This window comes from Cervus elaphus, chromosome 15 (genome assembly GCF_910594005.1).
Source record: "Cervus elaphus chromosome 15, mCerEla1.1, whole genome shotgun sequence".
NCBI classification, from domain to species: Eukaryota; Metazoa; Chordata; class Mammalia; order Artiodactyla; family Cervidae; genus Cervus; species Cervus elaphus.
In genome coordinates, this window is record NC_057829.1 from 24,163,545 (window position 1) to 24,188,044 (window position 24,500).

The 24,500-nt window shown below is 39.3% G+C and overlaps 1 protein-coding gene and 1 pseudogene across 2 annotated transcripts in view; one reads left to right on the forward strand and one right to left on the reverse strand.

The window, feature by feature from the left end:
• The first annotated feature begins 4,101 nt into the window (after positions 1-4,101).
• SIRT1 (sirtuin 1) overlaps positions 4,102-24,500 on the forward strand; it is a 28,027-nt gene continuing 7,628 nt past the window's right edge. Inside the window, exons 1-6 of one of the 2 annotated variants that reach the window (XM_043926041.1) lie at positions 4,102-4,580; positions 5,905-6,021; positions 7,443-7,684; positions 9,393-9,545; positions 22,538-22,685; positions 23,586-23,665. In XM_043926041.1, the coding sequence (XP_043781976.1) occupies positions 4,196-4,580; positions 5,905-6,021; positions 7,443-7,684; positions 9,393-9,545; positions 22,538-22,685; positions 23,586-23,665 (1,125 nt within the window). In that variant the 5' untranslated portion in view covers positions 4,102-4,195. Of the gene's footprint in view, positions 4,581-5,904; positions 6,022-7,442; positions 7,685-9,392; positions 9,546-21,919; positions 22,045-22,537; positions 22,686-23,585; positions 23,666-24,500 lie in introns of those variants that run through there. The other variant, XM_043926042.1, reaches the window with a different exon arrangement.
• Positions 20,326-20,903, reverse strand: LOC122709133 (annotated as a pseudogene).

The following is a 24,500-nucleotide window of genomic DNA, read 5'->3' on the forward strand; positions in this document are numbered from 1 at the left end:
GTGGATCATAATATGCACATTTTTGTGCAACTTACTTTTGTTATTCCCAATGTATCAGATAAACATTCCTCAAGAACAACCATTACAGATCTTTTTAAGGGTTGCATAATATGCCACAGTATGTATACATCATAATTTGATCAACAGGTTTTCTTTTTTTTTTTTTTTTGATCAACAGCTTTTCTATTGAAGACATCTGGATGTGTTTCTGGACTTTTTTCCCAACAACATGAATGCCATAATAAGTATTCTTGTATTCATAGCCTTAGATATTCACACCAAAAATAAACAAATAAATAAAAGCTAAGGACTACTAGGATGAGAAAACAAGTTAAAAATCTTCAAAATCTTCTTAGTAATTAGTGTCTGAAGTCTATGACAGCCTTAGTACGATATATTTTGTTTTTCTCTCCTGTTCTAAACACAGAAATCCTAACACACCTGTAGTCTCCTGAATGATAGGAGCATCTTTTTTTATTTATAAGAAGGCCCTTCCACCACTCCTGAGTTTATGCTAATGAGGTAGCATAAAGTAGGTTTTAGGGTGGGACACCCAAGATAGCTTTGAGATGGGGCTGGTCACCAGAAGGACCAAGTGACTAGAGAGGGGGAACTTTTCAGCTCTACTCCTGACCTCCAGAGTGAGGGGCAGGGTGTGCTGGAGACTTTAAGTTCTATAAAAACTCTTGAACAAGAAGCTTCAGATGGCTTCCAAGTTGGTGAACACAGTGAAGCGCAGGGAGGGTGGTGCACCCCAACTCCACATGGACTTTTGCTCAGCATCTTTGTGGACTTTGCCCTGTGTATCTCTTTATCTGGCTGTTCATACGTCTCCTTTGTAAGGATACAAAATTTAATGCTTTCTTTGTAGATATAAGTAATGTGTCTTATTGAGTTCTGTGAGCCACCCGAGAAAATTATTGAACTTTAGGAGAGTTTCACGGGAACTCCAAATTCAAACCCTGTTAGTCAGAAATCTATGAGATCTGGGACTTGTGACTGGCATCTGAACTGGGGACAGTCCTGTGAGACTGAGACCTTTACCAGCTCCCAGTATTTAATGTCAAAAATGATGTGAATTGCTGAATATCCAGTTATTGTTTGAAGAATCAGAGATTCAGTTGTTGGTGTTGGAAAACACCATATAGGCCAGTACACCATGCTCATCCTCTTGAACAAGATACCAGAAATCTCATATGTTTTACTAACTTTCTCATGTGAACTGTGCTGGCCCCAAACTGAATTTCCTTGCCTTTTTTTTTTTTTTTAAAGCACCCTTCTTGCCTATCACCATTTTTTCCCTTTTATTTTTTAAAAAATACTTATTTATTTGACTGCACCAGGTCTTAGCTGCACATGTGGAATCTGGTTCCCAGACCAGGGATCAAACCTGGGCCTCCTACATTGGAAGCTAGGAGTCTTAGCCACTGGACCACCAGGGAAGTCCCTGCCCAACACCTTTCATTCAACAATTCTTTTCCTATGTGGCAGGTTTCCTTTAGATTCTTCATTTAGTCTGTTGTTCAATAAATATATGTGCTAGCTCTCTACTAGATAGCTGATGATACAGAGGTGAGCCAGATAAACAAAGTCCCTGCTGTAGTAGGGGGAGACAGTCAATAAAACACATACAGAAAAATAAGTTAACAAATAAAATAGGGGAATGTGCTCTCTACCGTACTGAATAAGGAGTAGAGAGGACTTGTTCTAGGAAAGGAGGCACAGGCAAAAAGTATGACAAATACGCGGCAGGCGTGTGTGTACTTATTTCAAGTGATTCCAGTGTTATTTTATACATATCTATAAGCTAATACATGCATCTGGTCTCACTTCCACACATTTTTTTTTTTTTTTAAACAAACAGCACTATCCTGCACATACTGTTTTACATCTTGCCCAATGCAGCTTGGAGATCATTCCATATGAGAATGTAAAGAGCTTTCCTCATTCTAACAAAAGTAGCTTTGTAATATGAAAAGTACTATTTAGAGAACAGTAATGCCAAAAACACTAATAAGAAGGTCAATGCTAGATTCATAGGAAATCTGAAAAACTGAATGTGAATTTCCAGCTTTAGGAACAGAGAATGAGCTGAATTTCATGCAAGTAATTTTCAACTACTGGTAAGGCCAGATGAGGTGAGAGTTTGTTTTGTTTTGTAATGCAACTTCTGTCTCTCACTTATCCTACTGGCCATGTCTGTGCCATCTGACCTTTCAGTACACATGTAATCACAGTGATCACACAGTAGTTCATGAACACCATCAAGTGTCTTTGAGGTACAACATATACAAATGAATGAAGTAATAAGATGTTCATAAGCTTACAAATGTCTTGTTTTAAAAATCTGGAAGTTCTGTTTCTATTTTCATAAAACATTGACTTCAACATTTTATATATTATATCCTACCAATGTAGTTGAGAAGCAATTTGAAATACTTTGTGAGATAAGACAGATAAAGTGGAGAGAGAATAGGATCAAGTATGAAAGCCAGGAAGGGTGAGGTGTCTATCTAATTAAGCACTAAAAGGAAAGTAGGAGGGAAGAAAAGACCACAGGATTTGTTCACAGACTGATTACAGGGCATCACTCTGAAGGAACACTTCAGTGATTTCAAGCCTTTTAGCATGAAAGAGATCATCACTTTCAGAAATGAAACCACCAGCTGTAAGGAGAGATTGTCAGTTTAACTCGAGGTACAAAGACTTTTGGGTTTAGATGGGACCTTCCAGTTACATTTTCAAAATTAGAACTGTTTTTAAAGGATGAAACACCTTAAGTTGCTTTCTTAAGTTCAAACAGTAATTGTCACTGTATAGACGGGACCCACTTAAAGCTTACGGACTGATAAACTATAAACTCACTACCCCGTAAGGGGGTAGAAGTGCTATGTTTCAGAGACAGATGGCTACGAAGTTCTTAGTTAAGGCTAGATGTGGCGTCAGAGTCCTAAAATTTCAGGAAAAGTGAACAGCAGAGGGACTTCAAGTTGGAAAGGAATTAATATTTTTAGCTACTATGTACACCCTTCACTTTACATCTGGCTATCTTTAATTCTCATCACAACCCTACAAAGTAGTTATTAACCATTTTACAGATGAAGATCTTGGGTTCAAAAGAGCTAAACTTCTCATGCTAGAAGGATCTCAAATTCTTACCCAAATCTACATGTTGGTAGCGGCCAAGTCATGCTCAGCCCAGGTATCTTCATACCACTCACTCCACTTGATCCGATATACTCATTTTATGAAACCTATACGAGGGAAATCACACATTTGGGGCCTAGCTGGGACCACAAAGCAGGTAGGCTGATCATACCTCCGCCTCAAAGGTCTTTGCAGGGCGCACCCATGCCTTTAAGGGACAATCTACACCGCCGTACAAGGGATGGAGAGAGAAAGAGCAATAGTCTCAAGACAAAAGCAAAGAGAAAAGGAGCCAAAGAGAAGCTCTGCGAATGGGGTGTGGAGGCTGACAAGTGAACCGTGCTTTCGCCTTTATTTCTCCTGTGGCTCAGCTGGTAAAGAATCCGCCCGCAGTGCGGGAGACCTGGGTTCGATCCCTGGGTTGGGAAGATCACCTGGAGAAGGGAAAGGCTACTCACTCCAGTATTCTGGCCTAGAGAATGCCATGAACCTTATAGTCCTTGGAGGTCACAGAGAGGCGGACACGACTGAGCGAATTTCACTTCACTAGTCCGTTAACAAACTGATCGATTACACATTTCGGGAAGTTTAGCCTTGGCCAGCTTCATTCCTTAACGCCTTTCAGGAACTTAGTATTAACCTTTAGCGTAAGTCCAGAAAAGACAAAGGCAGTCGAGCAAAGTGTGCTCTTCAGGCAGAAGTGGAAACTGGCGCTGCGAACCAAAACTTGAACCACCCCGCGGGCACTGATTTGAAGACTCTGAAAGACAAGTTTGGCTGCGAGACGCGCCTGCCTCCAAGGGGTGGGGCCGCAGCACCCAGGGCGGGGTTTCCTCCAGGCCCACGCCGCCTCCGCCGGCCACGTGACCCGCGGTGTTGTGGTCCGGCCCGCGTGGGTGGCGGGAGCGGCGGGAGGGCGGGGGCGAGGAGGGGCGCGTCACGTGACGGGGTTTAAATCTCCCGCAGCCCGAGCCGCGGGGGCGCCAGTGCCGCGAGTCGAGCGGGAGCAGAGGAGGCGAGGGAGGAGGGCCAGAGAGGCGGTTGAAAGATGGCGGACGAGGCGGCGCTCGCCCTTCAGCCCGGAGGCTCCCCCTCGGTAGTGGCGGCTGAGAGGGAGGCCCCGTCGCCGCCTACTGGGGAGCCGCTCCGCAAGAGGCCGCGAAGAGACGGCCCCGGCGTCGGGCGGGGCCCGGGCGAGCCCGCTGGGACGGCCCCCGAGCGGGAACTGCCGGCGGCGGCCGGCGGCTGCCCGGCGGCGGCAGCGGCGCTGTGGCGGGAGGCCCAGGTGGCGGCGGCGGCGGCCGGAGAAGGAGACAATGGGCCGGGCTTACAGGGCCTATCCCGGGAGGCGCCACCGGCCGACGACTTCTACGACGACGACGACGACGAGGGCGAGGAGGAGGAAGAGGCGGCGGCGGCTATTGGGTACCGAGGTGCGCAGGGCGCGGGCGGCCGAGACTGCGCATCCCCCGTCCTCCTCCCAGGGCCCCTCCTGGTGTCGGGTGGTGGAGTCTCGGGCGGCTTGGGGGTTCGGGCCTGGCTCTGTGGCGTCCCACTGCCGACCTGGGCCTTCTTCAGCCGCGCGCCTGCGGGGCTGAGGGCCGGGGTGCCGGAGCGGCCCGCGGACTCGCTCCCTCCCCTGCTCTCTACCTCCCCCCTTCCTCCCCGCGGCCCGCCCCAGCGGCCTCGCGTTTTGCGCAGCCGCGGGGCGAGCTACCCTCGCTGTCGATTTTAAAATAAGTTTCTCTCCCCTCCTACTCCTTTAGCCTATTGCTTTTGTTAAATGTCCTTCTCTTCTCCGCCCCTCCCTGTCCCGCACACTTCAACCTGCAACTTTTTGACTGTCCCTTGCGCCAGCCTTTTGTCGTTGCCGTGGCAAACTGACACCTGCGAAATTTGTTGGGGTTTTTTGGAGGGACTTTATTTTTAAACTTGTTTTAAATTTTAAAGAGCATAGTTGTTTATAAAGACATTACCCTTCTGTGGTGCAGTTAATAGTGGGCGTAGGAGAGTAATAGTTTTTTAGACTACTTTGCCGTGAATAGTGTTTTTCCTCTAACCGTGTTCTTACAGTGGTTTTTACATTAACTGTCTTCGTGTGTGTATATGTAACCCTGAAACACGAATTGACATTTTTCTGACATGCTAAAGTAGATGTGATATTTGTGTGTCTCGTCATTCTTAAGTGTTTTTTCAGTTTTTATCTAGACAGATGTGACTCTCTGTTATTTGTACCAATAAATCCAATCAGTGGACCATTTGACCATATGTAAAGATAACGTGTGCCTTAGGACTGGATTAGAAAAACGACACTGTTTTCAAGAAACATAGTTTAATAAGGGAAACAAACAATGCAAAGGTACCTTTGCAGATTTAGCGTTATGTAAGAGAAGTGCAAGTTGCCATAGCTGTATTTGCATGACTTTTTGGGTAAATTTTTATTTGGTAAGTTTTATGAACCATTATTTGTGATCGATAAATTCAGTTAAGGTTGCTACTTTTTGTGTTTTGATTAAGAATTAATTTATTTCTAGATTTTGATGAAACTTAAGCTTCTGAGCAGAATCCCCAAAGAGGATATACTGTTCCTGTGAACGGTGTGAGTTGATCCAGTAGACATTTTTTACCTGGGCAGTATGAGTAAATGTTAAGTGCTTTATTCACTGGAAATTGTTGCATCACAATAATTATAGAGCTTCATAATTTTAGATGCAGATTGTTTCCGCAACCTTGAGTTACCTTTGGTTTCTTTTGCAGATAACCTTCTGTTTGGTGATGAAATCATCACCAACGGTTTTCATTCATGTGAAAGTGACGAAGATGATAGAGCCTCGCATGCGAGTTCTAGTGACTGGACTCCAAGACCTCGGATAGGTATGGTTTCACAGTTTAAGAGCTGTCTTTTCTCTGGTATTGTCTTTTTATGTCGACGAAAAATATATTTCTTTCTTCTCTTATCGTCTGGTGATGAGGTTCTTAGGTGTTTACTGAGATTTAATGTCAGCTTGGTTTTAGGGAAAGTCTAGTACTTTGTTCTGTTCTGTTTTTGTTCAACAGCATGGGCCCATGGAAGCTGGCTTGTGTTATTTCTCAAAAACCAGGTCCTTTCCGCTTGTACCCTCCATGTGGAATGGTCATCCTCCAAAGTATCTTGCTTCCTTCTTCATATCCTATAATTTTTCTTCTTAACTCTTACCACTTGACAGTTTCTGTATATAACTTTTATTGCTGTATTAGAATATAAAGTCCCTGGGGGCCAGCGATTTCTGACTGTTTCGTATACTGTTTAGTCAGTGCCTGGAAAAGTTAGCCCTCAGTAAATATTAAGTATTTTGATGAAATGGAAAAGTATTTTGAAGTAGAGAACACTATGAGGTTTTTATATCAAAGTAGTAACATGACTATCTCAAAATATTCTTTTTTTTAATATGCTCTTTTTCCAGAAATGCCTTGACTATTTAAAGATAGTGATGATTAGTTTCTCTTTAGTGTTTATATTGACTGTATTTTTGGTTTTCTTAAGCTAGGGACTGATTAAGAATTTAGGGCAAAGAATTATTAAAGCTCAGAACATTAGCATTGTACACATCATTGCAGAGACTGGTTAAGATTAAATTGAAGATTGTTACTGGGAAAATTTTAAAGACAGTAGTTAAGTATAGATTTCATTTTCTTTGTGTTTTTAATGATAAATAGCGTGGGCTTTCATGATGGGTAAGATCTTTATTGACTTGCAGAACCCTTTTGTACGTCTGTTGTATTTAAGTTATATTTTTTTAGGTTTTAACCAGAGAAATCTAGTTCTAGTAGTAAATTCACTTGACTCTTGCACATGTTGTTTAGTCAGTAAGTTTCTTCTGATTCCACCTCATGAACTGTAGCTGACCAGGTTCCTCTGTCCCTGGGATTTCCCAGGCAATAATGCTGGATTGGGTTGCCATTTCATTTTCCAGGGGATCTTCTCTACGCAGGGATGGAACTAGGGCCTCCTCCATTGAAGGTCGATGGATTCTTTACCACTGAGCCACCGGGGAATCCCTTTAAAATACATACCTGGCATCTTATAGCTCAGGGGACAGGATATATAGCATTGGCTCTGAGTCTCAGCTCCTGATTTCATTGGGATATATAACATTAGCTTTGAAGATGTTCTGAATGAAACACCTTTGCAGTGCTTTTTTTTTTTTTACTTTACAAAACAGCCTTAAGGATTGCTAATTAACTACTTCAGAAAATAAATGAGATTTTGAACGACTTGGAGTGGATTGATCTAGTTCTTTTCCCTTTTAATATAGGTCCATATACTTTTGTTCAGCAACATCTCATGATTGGCACAGATCCTCGAACAATTCTTAAAGATTTACTACCAGAAACAATTCCTCCACCTGAATTGGATGATATGACGCTGTGGCAGATTGTTATTAATATCCTTTCAGAACCACCAAAAAGGAAAAAAAGGAAAGATATTAATACAATTGAAGATGCTGTGAAATTACTGCAAGAGTGCAAAAAAATTATAGTTCTAACTGGAGCTGGGGTATGTAAGATGGATGAGAATACTAGTAAAAGGGGGAAGGTGTGTATTTTCTCTTCAGCCTTGTCCTAGTCAGAAACACATTTCTGGTATAGAATTTATCCTTATATGATAATGGGCATTTGTGTTTGGAAACTGCTAAAAAGTGAGTGCAGCAGCAGTTACTAAATTGGTTCAGGATTTTTTAAACTTCTTAGTAACCTTAAAAAAGATGCCCTTCTGTTGATTGACACAGTAGGTAAGTGGGATTAAGGTAAGATTTTTACCTGCTTTATTATACCACAACTCCTCAAGAAGATGCAGGGAATTCTGCGTGCGTTACAGTGTCAGGGCCTAATGATAAAAATTGGTTGTTTGCTCAGCCTTCATGGAGAAACTAGGAACCTCATATGTATGTATTGGTAAGTGGAGAACTTAGTGTAGGAAAGGTAACAGATTCCTACCTCTCCTCCATTTTTTTTTTCCCCAATTACATAGAAGTTTTTTTTAACGTGAGATAGGGCACCATAAACAGAAGTGGAATACAGATAGCAGATTGAAAAAAAAAAGCACCATGTTTGACTTACAAAGGATTATTTCTCTAATGTACAGCTAGCTTCAATTGATTGAAAATAACAATAATACAATGGAAAAAAGGCAAAGACCATAGACAAACAAGATGGTTTGCAAATGATTATAAAAGAGGCTCAATATCAGTACTCAGTGAATGCAAATTAAGTATTAGTGAATTTTCACTTTTTCACCCATCAGCTTACTAAATTTTAAATGTTGATAACACACACTGTTACAATGTGGAGCATTGTAAGCATTCTTATACATTGTCTCTCCTCCATTTTAAATTAAGATGATGTGATTGTGGTGGCTTGACATTTTCCATTTGCCCCACTTTCTGTCTCAATTAACTAGTTACTTAGGCTATTTCATATTGTGTGTTGAATACAGAATATGTTACATGGAAGTGACAGAACAGTTTTTGGAGTAAAGTTGAGTCCTGCTTTCTGACCTGTTGAGTTCAGGGAGAGTGTTATTTAACATTAGATGATCGTGATGAATAGGTATGTTTTGCTTCCCCAGTGTGACTTAGACGTTTGTTTTTGCCCTGAGACCAAAATGGAGTAAACGCAGACAAGATTGTGAAATAGATAACTTCTGAAATCCCAACTTGAAATTGTCAAGGTTTATTTGTGGAAAAAGCACAGAATCTAAATTTGTTCTTCAAAATTAAAAATTGCAATATTGTACAGCATAGTTTTTTAAGGGAAATTAAGAAATTTAGTGTTTCTGAAGTAATAGAACCCTGATTTAGATGAGGGATTTTTTTTTTGGAAATACTTGACTGACTGAAACTCTTTCCCGCTTTCTAGTTAAAATAATTTGAAATGGTTTACTTCCTTCCCAGTCAAGTTGGAATTGCTTTAATTTGTTGGTTAAATGCTTATAAAGGTTTAAAGTTACCCTTACCCCCTTATGAATTATCCACTTATGAATTCCTTACCCCCTTATGAAGGGAATATTGGTGGACTTAATTACACTGGTTTTCTGAGTATTTTATTTCTATTAGAAATTAAACTAAGGCAGTATCTGTATTCCCCAGAAGTTTCAAACTAAAAATATTTTTCAACTCTTCCCTAATTGTGTGATAAGAGGACTAGTGATTATTAAGGTAGCAGTAGAAGATTTAATTGTGCAAATTATGCCATGCGTATTTCAGGTTTCTGTTTCTTGTGGAATACCTGACTTCAGGTCAAGAGACGGTATTTATGCTCGCCTTGCAATAGACTTTCCAGACCTTCCAGATCCTCAAGCAATGTTTGATATTGAATATTTCAGAAAAGATCCAAGACCATTCTTCAAGTTTGCAAAGGTACTACGAACTTTTCTAGCTGTTTCTTTGTCCTCCTGTCATGAAAAATTATTTTGAATGGCTGTCTAGTAAATTGAATACTAGTACTGTGGTGGAGTGAAATCACTGAAGTCAAAATCATTTTAGTCAGAAATCCTTTCTTCCCCATAGGGACTATCATTTGCCTTTCTTTATTTTATGATTGTGCTTATTATCAAAGAAGAGCCTATTTCATATTTCTCCGGTTTACACTTCACTTTACATTGTCCTTTACATTGTCCAGGCTTTTTTTAGAGGTTAGTAGATCATATAAATGGAGAAGGCAATGGCAGCCCACTCCAGTACTCTTGCCTGGAAAATCCCATGGACGGAGGAGCCAGGGGGTGCAGTCCCTGGGGTCGCTAAGAGTCGGACACGACTGAGCAACTTCACTTTCACTTTTTACTTTCATGCATTCGAGAAGGAAATGGCAACCCACTCCAGTGTTGTTGCCTGGAGAATCCCAGGGATGGGGGAGCCTGGTGGGCTGCCATCTATGGGGTCGCACAGAGTTGGACACGACTGAAGCAACTTAGCAGCAGCAGCTGCTGATCATGTAAAAGTAACACCGCTGTTTTGATATTGAATTTTTTTTTTTAATATTTACTTGGCTCTGCAGGGTCTTAGTTGTGGCACGAAGGATCTTCCTTCGATCTTTAGTTGCAGCACACAAACTCTTAGTTGTGGCATGTGGGATCTAGTTCCCTGATCAGGGATCGAACACCGGCCCCCTGCATTGGGAATGCGGAGTCTTAGCCACTGAACCACCAGGGAGATTCCCTGTTTTGATATTGAATATTTTTTATGGATCACAAAGATTATAACATCTGCTCAGTATGTTTTATAGTATGAGGAGATATGCCTGTGATTGGGGTGGAGAAGGTTCTTAGATTGCGTTTTAGTCAGGGTTGATTCTGCTCTAGAGTATGTAGAGCTGCTGTGTCCAGTTCAGAAGCCATTTGCCATGTGGGGCTATTGAGTACCTAAGTGTTCTATACTGAGATGTTATGTTAACAAGTGTGGAAGACATACCAGGTTTTGGAAACCTAGTATGAAAAACATACAAAATATTTTATTATATATAAAGATTATATGTGTAAATAGCAATACTTTGGTATTGGGTTATAAATTGTGGAAATTTCACATTGTTAATGTGGTTACTGGAAAATATGAATCGTGTATATGATTCAGATGTTTTTATTTGGCAACTGTGGAGTTTAAAGTTTGACATCACAGTCATCCCTTGGTATCTGAGGTGGGGATTGGTTTAAGATTCCCTCAGATACCAAAATCTGAGGATGCTTAAGTCCTTTATATACAATGGTATTTGCATACAGTCTGTGCACATCCTCACTGTATGCTTTACTTAAGCGTTCACCTCTCAATTTTGGGGGGTGGGGCCACGCTGGCTCTTCACTGCTGCTCAAGGGCTTTCTGGAGTTGTGCCGAGCGGGGACTGCTCCGGGACGCACAGGCTTCTCATTGCTGCTCTTGTTGCAGAGCACAGGCTCTAGGGTGTTTCAGCTTCAGTAGTTGCACCTCATGGGTTTAGTTGCCCCAGCAGCATGTGGGATCTTCCTGGACCAGGGATCGAGTCCATGTCCCCCTGTATTGGCAGGTGGACTCTTAGCCACTGGACCCCACCAGGGAAGCCCCTGCTTCTGTATCCTTAACCTTCACAGATACTGTGAGCTTTTTTGTTTTTACAAATTTGAGGCATAATGGTAACCCTACATCAAGCAAATCTGTAGGTGTCATTTTTCCAACTGTACTTGCTTACATATGTCTCTGTGTCACACACTGGTAATTCACAGTATTTGACTTTTTCATTATTTGTTACAGTGGCCTGAGATCAGTGATCTTTGTTATTACCAAGGATGTAGTGATGGTTAGCATTCTTTTTAGCAATAAAATGTTTTTATTTAAGGAATGTACATTTTTTTGAGATATAATACTATTGCACACTTAATGAATTATAGTATAGTATAAACATAACTTTCTATGAATGGGGAAACCAAAAAAATTCATTTAACTGACTTGATTGGGTTACTTGCTTTTTTGCTGTGGTCTGGAACCAAACTCATGGTGTCTCTGAGGTATGCTTGCATGATGTTAATAGTTACTGGTGCAGTAAATTCAAAATTTGGTAAATTGTTATTGCTAAACTTCAGTATACTTGAGAGGGTCTTTTGTATTACTGATTATTCTTTAATGGGCATAGAAATGAAATGGAATTGAACTTTAATTAAAGGATGACCTCAACTACTTTCAAATCATGTGGTGTGTTTATATAACTATAGGAAAACCTCCTCCAATTTAGAATACATGTGTTAGCTTAAATTGATGGACTATCTTAAATAATTTTGTTTTGTGCAAGTGTGCTTATAAACAGGAATTAGAATAAAATGGGGATATTACATTGGAATTTCTTAGAAAACTATTTACTTGCTAAAACTGAAAACTGAATTTGAAAACTTTGCAGGCTACCAAGAGAAATTTGAATCTTGCCAATAATCAACTTGAAACTTAGAAAACTTTTGAACTTCATATATCAGCAGTGATGATGGTCTATCCTTGAGAATAGACTGCTGGTTCACAGTGAACTGAGCAAATAATGTAAAGTTAGTTTCTATTTATTTTTCTTTGTTACAAGAATGTGAATTTGTGAAGATTTACTGTTTTTTACCTACTGGTGCTAGGGGTACTGCTGCAAGACTTTGAAGACCAGTTACTTGGTTTCTTGAATTGGACTTAGAACACTGGCTCTAGTTATCGGAAATTAACACTTTTTTTTCTGGCCTCACTGTGTGGCCTTTGGGATCTTAGTTCGCTGACCAGGGGTGGAACTCATGCCTCCTGCAGTCTGCTGTGGGAGTGCAGAGTCCTAACCACCAGTTCCCCAAGGGGACTGCACAGGAATGAACTCTTTAAGAAAGCCATCAAGTAACTAGAAATTACTTTGATCTTGTATCTGAGTATAGGAGCTTGATTTACTGGTGCATTGATTTATTTAATGCTCACAAGATTTTTGCTGTAAGTTCTGTGTTCTGAGAGGAAACAAAAAACATGCCCAAACTAACTTCCCAGGTTTTTCAAAACCCTGTCACTTAAGTGTATATTAAATTGCCTAGTGAAGGTAGTAATCTCACACTTGGGGAAAATATGGTAACTGAGAATACAAATAGCAAGGTGAGAAAGAATGTAACCTTTGTTGTCTAATGTACATAATGAGTATTCAGTTTTAGCTTAAACTGGTTTTAGTAGAATATTCTTGTTCATTTATTTTTGGTGCTTTGACAGGGACTTGAACCTCAGATTAAAAATCTGATGCTCTACCAGCTGATCTCTCCAGGCAATTTAAACTGGCTTTGATGTATAAGAATGTACAGGAGCAATTAAGTATTACTCTTACAAAGACAGGTTATAAAAATGCACAGGATAGAAACCTAGACAGGGCAAAAGAGAAAATAAGATCTGAATTGGAGCAAAAATGTTGCTGTGCTGTGCTCCGTCGCTGAGTGATCCAACTCTCTGTGACCCCGTGGACTGTAGCCCACCAGGCTCCTCTGTCCATGAGATTTCTCAGGCAAGAATACTGGAGTGGGTTGCCATTTCCTACTATAGGGGATCTTCCCCATCCAGGAATCAAACCTGTGTCTCCTGCATTGGCAGATTCTTTGCCACTGAGCCACCTGGGAAGCCCAGAGTAAAAATGGCAGTGTTAATTTGTGACCGTGTACAGATTTTATGGTGCCTGGGAGAAGAAAAAGTTGGGAGAGGCAGCATGTGTCACTTCTCTATGAAAGTTGGAGCTAAACAAATGAATTAATCTTTATAACTGCTACTTATATAAGATTGTTGTTCAGTTCTCACATTAAAAACTACCAAAAGAAAAGCATCTAGTTGCTGAAGTACCGCTTAAAATGAATGGTAATAGGTAAGAGAGATTGAGTTAGAGTCTAAAAATGAATAAATAGGAAAAAGCTGAAGGACAAATAAGAAAGGACAAAGAATGAAGGACAGTGTTCAGAAATTAAGAATGGGGAGGATATGTAAGTCTTGTAATATTTTAGTAGATTCCAAAAAGAATACATGAGTAAAATACTCAGAATCTAAAATTTTCTACCAGTTTCTATACTAGGCAGAAAGTTAAAAAAGATGGTTACTTTCTAGTTGTGAGAGAAAATGAATTTAAGTTGATGTGTAGTTGATTTAAAATGGGTTTCAGGTGTATAGCACAGTGATTGAGTTGTGTAACTTTTTTTTTTCCAGATTATTTACATTATAGGTTGTTATAAAATATTGAGTGTAGTTCCCTGTGCTATACAGTAGGTCTTCATAGGCTACCTGTTTCTATTTATTTATTTGTGGCTGTCCTGGGTTTTGTTGCAGCAGGCAGGGGCTGCGCTTCCGTTGTGGCACAGGGGCTGCTCGTGGCTTCCCCTGTCGCAGAGCACAGCGCTGAAGTGCGTGTAGGCTCGGGAGCACTGGGTCAGTAGCTGCGGTGCACGGGCTTAGTTGTTCCACAACACGTGGGCTCTTCCCAGACCAGGAGTCAAACCCATGTCCTCTGCATTGGCAGGCAGATTGTGAACAGTGGACTGCCAGGGAAGCCCCAGCTGTCTGTTTTATATGTAGGAGCGAGTATGTGTTAATCCCAGACTCCTCGTTTATATAACCCCCTTCCCCCTTTGGTAACCACAAGTTTGTTTCTGTGTCTTTGGATCTATTTCTGTTTAGTAAGTAAGTTAGTTATTCTTATTTTTTAAAAGAAGTGATGTTTGATTTTGTCTCTCTCTGTCTGGCTTCACTTTAGTATGATAATCTCTGGGTCCATCCATTTTGGTGCAAATGACATTATTTCATTCTTTTTATGGCTAAATAATATTCCACTGTATATATTTACCACATCTTTATCAGTCATCTGTTGATGGACGTTGTCTCCACGTCCTGGCTGTTGTAAATAGTACTACAGAACATTGGGGTTTCATGTATCTGTTTGAATTATAGTTTTCTCTGGATATATGTCCAGGAGTGGGTTGTAGGATCATGTGTCAGCTCTCTTAGGTTTTTAAGGAAACGCCATAGTGCTTGTACCAATTTACACCAACAATGTAGGGGGGTTCATTTTGAAAGAAAATGAATTTAATAATAAAGCCATGAAAAAAGGAAATATTGTGAATTTAGACCTTTTTGGAAGGAAAGTTTCTCTAGATATATCAAGCCATTAATTGTATATAATGGAGAAGAAACAGATTTCTTCTAGATTGGGACCTCCAAGTAATGGGAGAGGTGTGTGAAAGAGGTTATTGGTTCATTAGAGCAGTTTCTCAACCTGTTGACAATTTGGGATGGATAATTCTTTGCAGTGAGTACTGTGCACTGTAGGATATTTAGCAGCAACCAATGGCCTCTTCCTATTAAATACCATTAGCACCCTCTCGTCAGTGTTGACGATCAAAAATGTGTCTAGATGTTGCCAGACGTCTCCTGCAAAATTGCTCCCCGTTTGAGCCACTAGTGTAGCAAGTGTGCCTAGCTATGGCACCACTTTGAGTTCTTCTATTGGAGAACAATTAAGGCCAACATTAAAGCTATATATTCTTGTTTTGAACCATCGTCTTCTTGCATAAGGCTTAAATTGATAATGAATTGTGGCCATGGTTCTCGGGAATCCATGAAAACCAATCCTCCTATATGAGTGGCAGTTATAAAGATTAATTCATTTATCAGGGGCTAATAAATATGAGTGATTTTTATTAAGAGTCAGTGAAGGTGAAACTGAGGTTGTATAGAATAACTTTTTGTTTTTTAAAGGACTGTTTTCAAAGATATAGTTGCTATCTGATATTGAATACGGTGAATGTCCTTTCCCCTCAAGGGATAAAATTCAAGGAAAGGAGAGGGATAAATAACGAACTTCCAAAAATGTATGTTTATTCAGTAAATTGTCACTTTATTGATAGGTACAAACATACCAGATTATGTAGTTACAAGGTTAAGGAATCTTAAAACCAGCTCATTTGTAGTGTTTTCCATTCAGTAAACTTTCTGTCAGATACTTGAATACTTGATAACAATCAGTGTTAGTCAGGTGGTTCATCATAGGTTCCATCTATTGTAACTCATCTGGCAAGTGTTCATTTTGGATGTTTCCTGCTTTCTGTTACTAAAAATGTACTGCTGATTGTCCTTTTGGATATGTTTCTAATGTTCTAAATTTCCTGAAAGCAAAATTGCTAATAGTTCTGGGTGAATAAAATGTATTCCCATCAGAAGTGTATTGGAAAGCTAAATTAGCATGCCCATGCCCTTTGCCCCACAGAAAAAGCCTCTCATGATACATTAGTATTGTTGGTTTTATTTTTTTTTTTTTTAAGAATGTCTGTGTGTTGTGTGTATGGTTTGAAAAGATTGAAACCGTAGAAAACATGTTAGTTGGCCTCTCCCTTCAGTTTTCCTATCTTTAATCTTTCTTAAAGGTTACCATGGTGAAATGTTTCACTGGGTTTCCTTCTAGGGAAAAAAAGAGTAAACCTGTTTGTGTGTGTGTGTGTGTAGGGGGGAGAAATATTATTGTAAGTTGCTAATAGTACTTTAAAAATGACTACTAATAAAATCACACTCTTTTCTCTATATTGCTTTTTTCCCCACTTAATATTCTTGGAAATAGTTTCATAATGGCTCTTAAATATACCTCATTTTATTATTTTTTTTTTTTATTATTAAACTTCTGAATAATGTGTCTTTACTTCAAGACATATTTATTTCTAAAACATTCCTCTAATATTAAGAAAAAACCCATAAGAGACATGTTTCTGTTTTTTTTTTTTCATTGACTCCTAGCTATGCTAACATTGAGTGCTAAGTTACATTGAGTTAATGCTAACAATGAGTGGTAAGAATGAATCTGCACTCTTTTATTATTCCTTTTCATCTCCTGTCACCTCTGCATTTTTCTGTTGTTCAATTTTATTTGCATTTGTAACATTCAAAGTTTTTTACAACCATATTCCTGCATTTTTTGTTGTCTAAATGAATTCACTGTTTTCCACCAGGCCTTCTGTCACAATTTCTTGCTTGCTCTAAACATCATTACTACTCTTTTCTCATTTTATGGGGCAATTTTTCAAAAAGTTCTTTGGGAATTATTATCATCCTTGGGTGTTCTCACATTTGATTGTGTTTTCCTCTTCCTTTTATAATTGAATTTTCATGTGTCTGAGCATGACACTGGCCATTTCTGCTTGCTTTCCCTTAGTCATGTAGACATATCTCCTAACCTTCAACATTGGTTTTTGTGGGGGAAACTGGGGCGATTTCTTACCCTTCTTGATACTTTGCTCTCTGTGTCTGGCTATCTAAAGAATTGTTTTTTATTATTAAAGTTTATTTCCCAGAAACCTCGATATTGATCCGTTTAAGTCAAAAGATGACATTTTTATTTGTGGTTTCAGTTCTGCCTAAATACTTAAAAATATTTTTGGCGTCACTTTTGGGGTTCTTCAAAGATTTTGATTATCCTTGTATTTGTCGTCCACATACCTCATTTCTTATCTAATTACTTTAGTCTATATTCTTTCTTTTGTCTTCTTTCTCAATGTCATTAATTTGCTTCTCAACTCTATTCTATTTTTTGCTATTTAATTTTTATGTCAATAATGAACAGTATATTGTGCTGCTGCTAAATCGCTTCAGTCGTGTCCGACTCTGTGCAACCCCATAGACGGCAGCCCACCAGGCTCCCCCGTCCTGGGATTCTCCAGGCAAGAACACTGGAGTGGGTTGCCATTTCCTTCTCCAATGCATGAGAGTAAAAAGTGAAAGGGAAGTCACTCAGTGTGTCCAACTCTTAGCGACCCCATGGACTGCAGCCCGCCAGGCTCCTCCGTCCCTGGGATTTTCCAGGCAAGAGTACTGGAGTGGGGTGCCATTGCCTTCTCCAATATACCTCATTTTAAAGAAAAGTCTGCATAGTATTGTTTGGTAGTTGAACCACAGTATATCTAACCATCTGTTAATGGCTATCTAGAGTTTTTAAGGCAGTTAAAACTAACTGTACTTTTTTTGTTATTAATACTAGCGTAGATGACTGCTTCTTACTACTTGCCATGTGTATATCTTTGAATCGCCTGTTGTTCTTAGTAATTTTTTTTTCCACTGAGATTGTTTTCTTCATACTGATTTGTGAGAACTTTTTTTTTTTGCAATGCAGAACTTGTGGGATCTTGGTTCCCTGACCAGGCATTGAACCTGGGCCATAGCAGTAAAAGTTGTGTGGAGTCCTAAACACTGGACTGCCAGGAACTTCCCAAGAACATGTATTTTTTAAAAAATTATTTATTTTTGCTTGCACTGGGTCTTTGTTGCTTTCCTCAGACTTTCTGTAGTTGCAGCAAGTAGGGGCTGCTCTTCATCCCAGTGCTCTGGCTTCTCACACGATGGCTTCTCTTGTTGGCAGAGCACACGCTGTAGGTGCCTCGGCCTCAGTGCTTGTGAGCACAGGCTCAGTAGTTGTGCACGGGCTTCGTTGCTCTGTGCCATTTGAAATCTCCCTGGTGTAGGGATTGAACCCATGTGCCTTGCATTGGCAAGTGGATTCTTATCCACTGTGCCATCAAGAAAGTTGTGAGAACATATGTTCTTGAAGAGTGTTGGTGGGTGATTAGAATTTGTCTCCAGTAATGCCATGCAGGATGTGCAATATGAAATATACTTAACTAGATTAGTCTCAGTAGACTCATCTGCAGTACCTAATAGAAATGGTACTTCACCTGAAGAAAAAACAGGGAACATGAAGTTGAGGGGTCAGAAATTGCATAGTGGCTAAGAGCTGCACTTTGGCATCAAAACTGGGTTTGAATGATAGTTCTGCTACTTACTGGCTTTTGTGACTTTTGGTGTTACTTCTGTGCTTTGGTTTTCTCACTTGCAAGATGGGGATATGTATGTCTAGAAAGGAGAATCAACAGATCTTTTCTGTACAGGTCCTGGTAGTAAATGTAACCTGCTTTGTGGGCCACATGGGAACTCTGTCATACTGTGTTCTTTTCCTTTGCAGTCCTTGAAAATGTAAAAATCCAGTCCTCAGCCCAGTCTGCAGCATTATTATAAAGTGCTCCTGTTATACCTGGGACATACATTACGTATTAATGAATAGCTTCACTAATTGAAATTCTCTTAATGTTATGTTAGTACAGGGGCCAGCAAAGTACAGCCTTAGTCCAGATGTGGCCCACTGCCTGTTTACAACTGTGAGCTAAAACTTTTAAATGGATATGAAAAAAAAAATAAAAAGAATAATACTTTACATCATGTGAACATTATATGAAATTCTAGTATCAGTGACTTATAAATAAAGTTTCACTGGAACACAGCCACGCTCATTCGTGGACATGTTGCCTGTGGCTGCTTAACTTTGGTGAGTACTTCTAGTTTCAAGGGGCTTCAGTTAACACCCCTGCCTTTGACTGGATTCTCATTCATGTTGGTAGAAATTGTGAGAAGCAAACAAGCAGAGAGCATCTGGAGAAAAACCATTATTCCTACATGAAAACTCACTATGGCAAAAAATAAGCTTTAGTTTTGGTCACATTGGTTGCTTGTGGCCAATTACTGGATTGTTTGCACATTTCTGGACATAGCTTATAAAAGCAACTTGTCATTTTAATAGCATTTCAAGCATTTGGTCCCAGCTCTGCTTCCAATCTATTGTAAATGGATTCCTATGGCAATAACAGTGGTCCAACCGACGTGACTGGTTCCTTAATAGGACTTAAGGATGTTCAGATTTAGGATGGCCTGTCTTAGAACATATCCAGAATGTCACAATTCCAACAAGAAGAATTAATGTGTGTTTTATCTGAAAGTTGTATTTCCTGCCAGCCAATTAGGTTTTTTTTTATCTGTTTTTTTGGTCTGTGCTGGATCTTCATTGCTGCATGCAGGCTTTCTCTAGTTGTGGCAAGTGGAGGCTACTCTTTATGGTGCCTCTCACTGGTGGCTTCTCTTGTTTGGGAGCACAAACTCTTGGGTGCTCAGGCCTCAGTAAGTTGTGGCATGTGAGCTCAGTAGTTGCGGCCGTCAGACTTCTGGAGCACCGGCTCAGTAGTTGCGGTGCATGGGCCTAGTTGCCACATGGCATCTGGGATCTTCCTGGACCAGGGATTGAGCCCATGTCTTCTACATTGGCAGGTGGATTCTTTATCACTGAGCCACCAGAGAAGCCCTTGATTGGATTTTTAACAAATTTTCCTTGTTAAGGGGTTGGTTGGGAGCTTAGAACATTTAAATTGTAATTTCTTAACAACTTTTCGTACTGTCTGTTGAAATAGTGGCATCTCAAACTTTGGTGAGTCCTTATTTAGGGGTAGTTCTGTTAAAACAGTCCTTTCAGAGTAAATTTTTCTCATTATTTCAGATTATATCCCTTAGTTGGAATGCAGTACTTAAATCTAGTGATTCAGACATGGTCCACTGCATATTTGGAAGAAAATAGACAAAGTTTCAAATAACCATTAAATGTAAGCTTACAAAATAAAACAGACCTTTCATAAATTACTCCAAACTACAGGAATTGATTTGTAAATCTAAGTACTGAATTACCCTGAATTGTTAGTGGGTTGGACATGAAGGGAAACTGGAGTACAGAGCTGAATCTAGTATCCCACAAATTTTTATTTTTTTTTTTAACAGTTCTAGTTTATTAAATTCTTTCATGAAAAGTCTCCACAGTCACCACAGATAAGTCACTGCAGAAGCTTTACTCCTTTTTGCCAGCACCAGCATTGGCCTCTGCAGTCTCCCTGACTTTCTTCATTCTGTCCTAGCCTTCCTTTCGCTGTCTTCTTGAGATGTTTTTCTCTTCCTCCAGGCCATGTCTTGCAAGCCTGTGTTTGGGCTCATTCTTATTCCCATAATCCCAGGAATTGAAAATCATGCTAAAGCCATTTGTCTTGCCATCACCAAAATGGGTTCTGAATCCAAATACAAGGGTGACGTCTGGTATGGTCTTGTACGTTTTGGCTAGTTTTGTTTTTTTTTCTGAATTTCTGTCTTGGGTACTATTTCCTACCCATGGTGAAGATCATCGATGACCATTTGTTTCTACTGAAGTAATCAGTTGGTCATAAACTTTCTACTCAGGATAGTTACTAAGCAGTCAGAGGGGAGAAGAGCTAGTGTCTCACAGGATTTTGTTCTTCTTAATCCTTACCTTTTAAAAAGGGTGGGCAATAACGCACATGCAACTTCATTCTGTGGGGTGGAGTCCTGGTACTCTTGCTGCTGCTCAGCCTTGCTCTGAAGGTAGGCAGCCGTTTGTTCTTGTAGTGCTGGCATGCTATTAGCACTTCCCTGACTACTGTTCTGTCCGTTGCCTAGAATATTGTATTTGTTAAAAAAAAAATCCTAACAGCTATTTCTAGAGGGGAGATTTATAAGGTGCTGGTATTAGAACAAAGTAATCTGATGAGAAAACAGTGGTTAATAGAGCATAACCTAGTTGTCCAAACATAATGTGACATAATGTTTTTTTATAAACATTAGCTTTAATAAACTCTTCACTTGTTACTTCTTTCTATATGCATTGTCTTTTTGAATTGCAGAGTTCATGAACTTTATGATAAAAATTTGGGAGGCAGAATTCTTGGGTTTTGTGTATGTAACATTTTCAGCAGCATATGGTCATGTATGTGATAGACCTTATTATGAGATTTATAATGAGACATGCCTATTATTCTCACCTAAAGGGTATCTTGGTAGACTGTTTTTTAAACTTGAAATATTAAGTAAGTTAAAAGTTAAAGTCATGTAGAATCTTTACTATTAAACTTTTTGTATAATATCAGAATTGAAGACTCCAACCCCCTTCCCAGTTTTATAGCTTGTTTCTATCCTTCCTGACTTGTTTAAATGAAAGTACCTATGCTTTGCATATAATTCCCATTTTTGCTTCTTTACAAAACAACAAAAACAAAACTATACACATTGGTAACTAACTTGACTTTTTTCACATGTCATGGGCCATCTTGCAGGTCACTCCCTTATTCATCTCAATGGCTGCACAGTCCACTCTTCCGGATGTACCATAGTTATACAGCCAGTCCTCTGTTGGTGGACATATGGTTGTATCTAGTTTTTTGCTAGCACTTCAATAGGTTAGAGGCGGTAATGAATGGTAAGGAAGTAGGTAGAAGTACTACTTCGATTAAAAAGTAGAGAAGAAACTTCCTTTGCCATAGTCACTTACTAAATGAAATTTAATAAAAACACTGTCAAAAGTTGAGAGGACCAAAATTGATACTTTTTTTCTGATCTTTTTGCCATGTGTATATCTGAATTCTTTGTTTTTAAAGAAGAAACAGCATTGAAGCATTATTTGGGGGGAAAAACACACACACAAAATCCAGCAACTCAGCATTCATGAGCAGCCCTAGACTATGCCAGTATGTGCCTGTGCAGTGGAAGGAAAGCAAGTTTGGTAAGGAATTAAAACTTTAGCTTTAAACTTCCAACAGGTTGATATTTATAATGAATGATGAATCAAAAATTTTAAATATTATGTTGACAGTGCCTTTTTTAGTTTTAAAAAAGTCACCATATCTTTGGTATTTTTTATTTCAATATAAACTTTTCCCCTTTTCCTTTACAAAAAAAAAAATCTGAATTTGCAGCCAACAAAAATTAGATATATATTAAGGTATGTATTTGTTCTGACTTTTATTAAAATATCAACATTTATAAGAGATGTTTGCAGGTCGATTTTTATCCTTTTCGAGAGGCCATGTTCACTAATTGCTGAGTTTTATTTATATTATAGCAAAAATCCTTTTGTGTGTGTTGCATCCATCTAGATGCTTTGAGATTGTCATGTATTGTTTTCTAATTATCATTGGTAGTTTTTTGTTGTTGTTAAACCTAAACCTGTGACATGGTTAACACTTAATGTTTTTTCTGCTTTTTGCATTATCTAGGAAATATATCCTGGACAATTCCAACCATCTCTTTGTCACAAATTCATAGCCTTGTCTGATAAGGAAGGAAAACTACTTCGCAACTATACTCAGAACATAGATACACTGGAGCAGGTTGCAGGAATCCAAAGGATAATTCAGTGTCATGGTTAGTAAACTTCAGAATTGCTTTTCCCGTTATTAGTTTTGTAGGAAAAAGTAGGATTAGTAAGTAGGCTGTCATTTAGGAATGGCGATTAAGCCTTATCATTTAATCATGTTACCTGATCAGGTGCAGATAAGGAAAGTAGACTGCAAAAATACGAAACCTGAAATACTGGCCTCAACTCTTTTTTTTTTTTTGGGCCTCAACTCTTAATTGTGTCAAGTGTCAGATATTAATTTGGATTTCAAAAGATGTAGCAGTTGTGTACATTCAAGTTTCAAGTAGTGTGCTTAGTCATGTGCGACCCTTTGCAACTCTGGATTGTAGCCCACCAGGCTCCTCTGTCCATGGGATTTTTCAGGCAAGAATACTGGAGTGGGTTGTCATCTCCTTCTCCAGAGGATCTTCATGACCTAGAGATTGAACCCACATTTCCTGCATTGCAGGTGGATTCTTTACCCACTGAGTCATCAGGGAAGCCTATTACATTCTTTTAAATAACCTTTTTTATTACAAAAGTGATATTAGTTATGGATGAAAAAAACATGGCATCTTGAGGAAATCAAGGGAACTGCTGATTCAGTCAGATATACAGGATTCAGAAATTTGAAGACTTTAAAACAAGTTTGAATAGACTTTTATTGTATCTAAACTGTTCCTGAAACAAAACTGTTAAGCTAATACAATGGTAACCTTCCACATCTGCAGTTTTAGTTCTGGAGGAGTTGGTTATTTTATTAAAAGAGTAGCTTTAGGGGAAGGGTCATTATATCAAGATCTCTTTTGTGGAAGCTCTTAAAATTTCTAAAGTCTCCAGCTTTTCTAGTTTCAGATTTAATTATAACTTATTTAAGAAATGGAAAAACTTCTTTAATAAAACGTGTATTTGTTGGTTGTTTTTAGGTTCCTTTGCAACAGCATCTTGCCTGATTTGTAAATATAAAGTTGACTGTGAAGCTGTACGAGGAGATATTTTCAATCAGGTAATTTGTCACCCATATCTTAGGATTTGTGCTTTTCTCTGATCTGTTTCTTTTGCCTCAAACCTTTTCCCCCGCTGAAAGTATTTATGTGGTACAGAAACATCCATGACTATGGGGGATTACAGAGAAGTACCTAAAAACCTTTCATTACCTTAAGTTGAAAACATCGCTTCATAATCTTTTTTAAAAAGTATTTATTTGACTGCGACAGGTCTTAGTTGTGGATCTTTGTGCAGGATATTTGTTGCAGCATGTGGGATTTTCCCTGGACAGAGGTGGAACCTGGGCCCCTGCGGTGGGAGGGCAGAGTCTTAGCCACTGGACCATCAAAGTCGTCCTCATAATCAGTTTTGAATGATGAAATTGACTTCTTAAACATTACAAAATATTTCATGTATGCTCATTACCAAAAAAATTTTAAGAAGATAATAGTAGAGAATAAAAAGCATCCAGAAATAAAACTCAGTGTGCTTAGCTGTATATAAAATCATAAAATTATGAGAAGATAACATATTAGAATGGAATTGTATTTTACAAACTCACTACTTTTTAAAATTTTACTTTGGCTGCGCACAGACCGTCTCTAGTTGCAGTGAGCAGGGCTCCTGTTTGTGGAGTGCGGGCTCCTCACTGGAGACTCCTCTTCCTGCATGGCTGTGTGTGCCTAGGTGCCCCGCGGCCTGTGATCTTCCTGGACCGGGAGTCAAACCCATGTCCTCTGCGCTGACAGGTGGATCCTTAACCACCTGACTACCAGGAAGTCCCAAACTTCTATTTTTTTAAAGGTTAAGACTCATGTACATGTATACACATGTTGCTTTTTCCTCTTAATTTT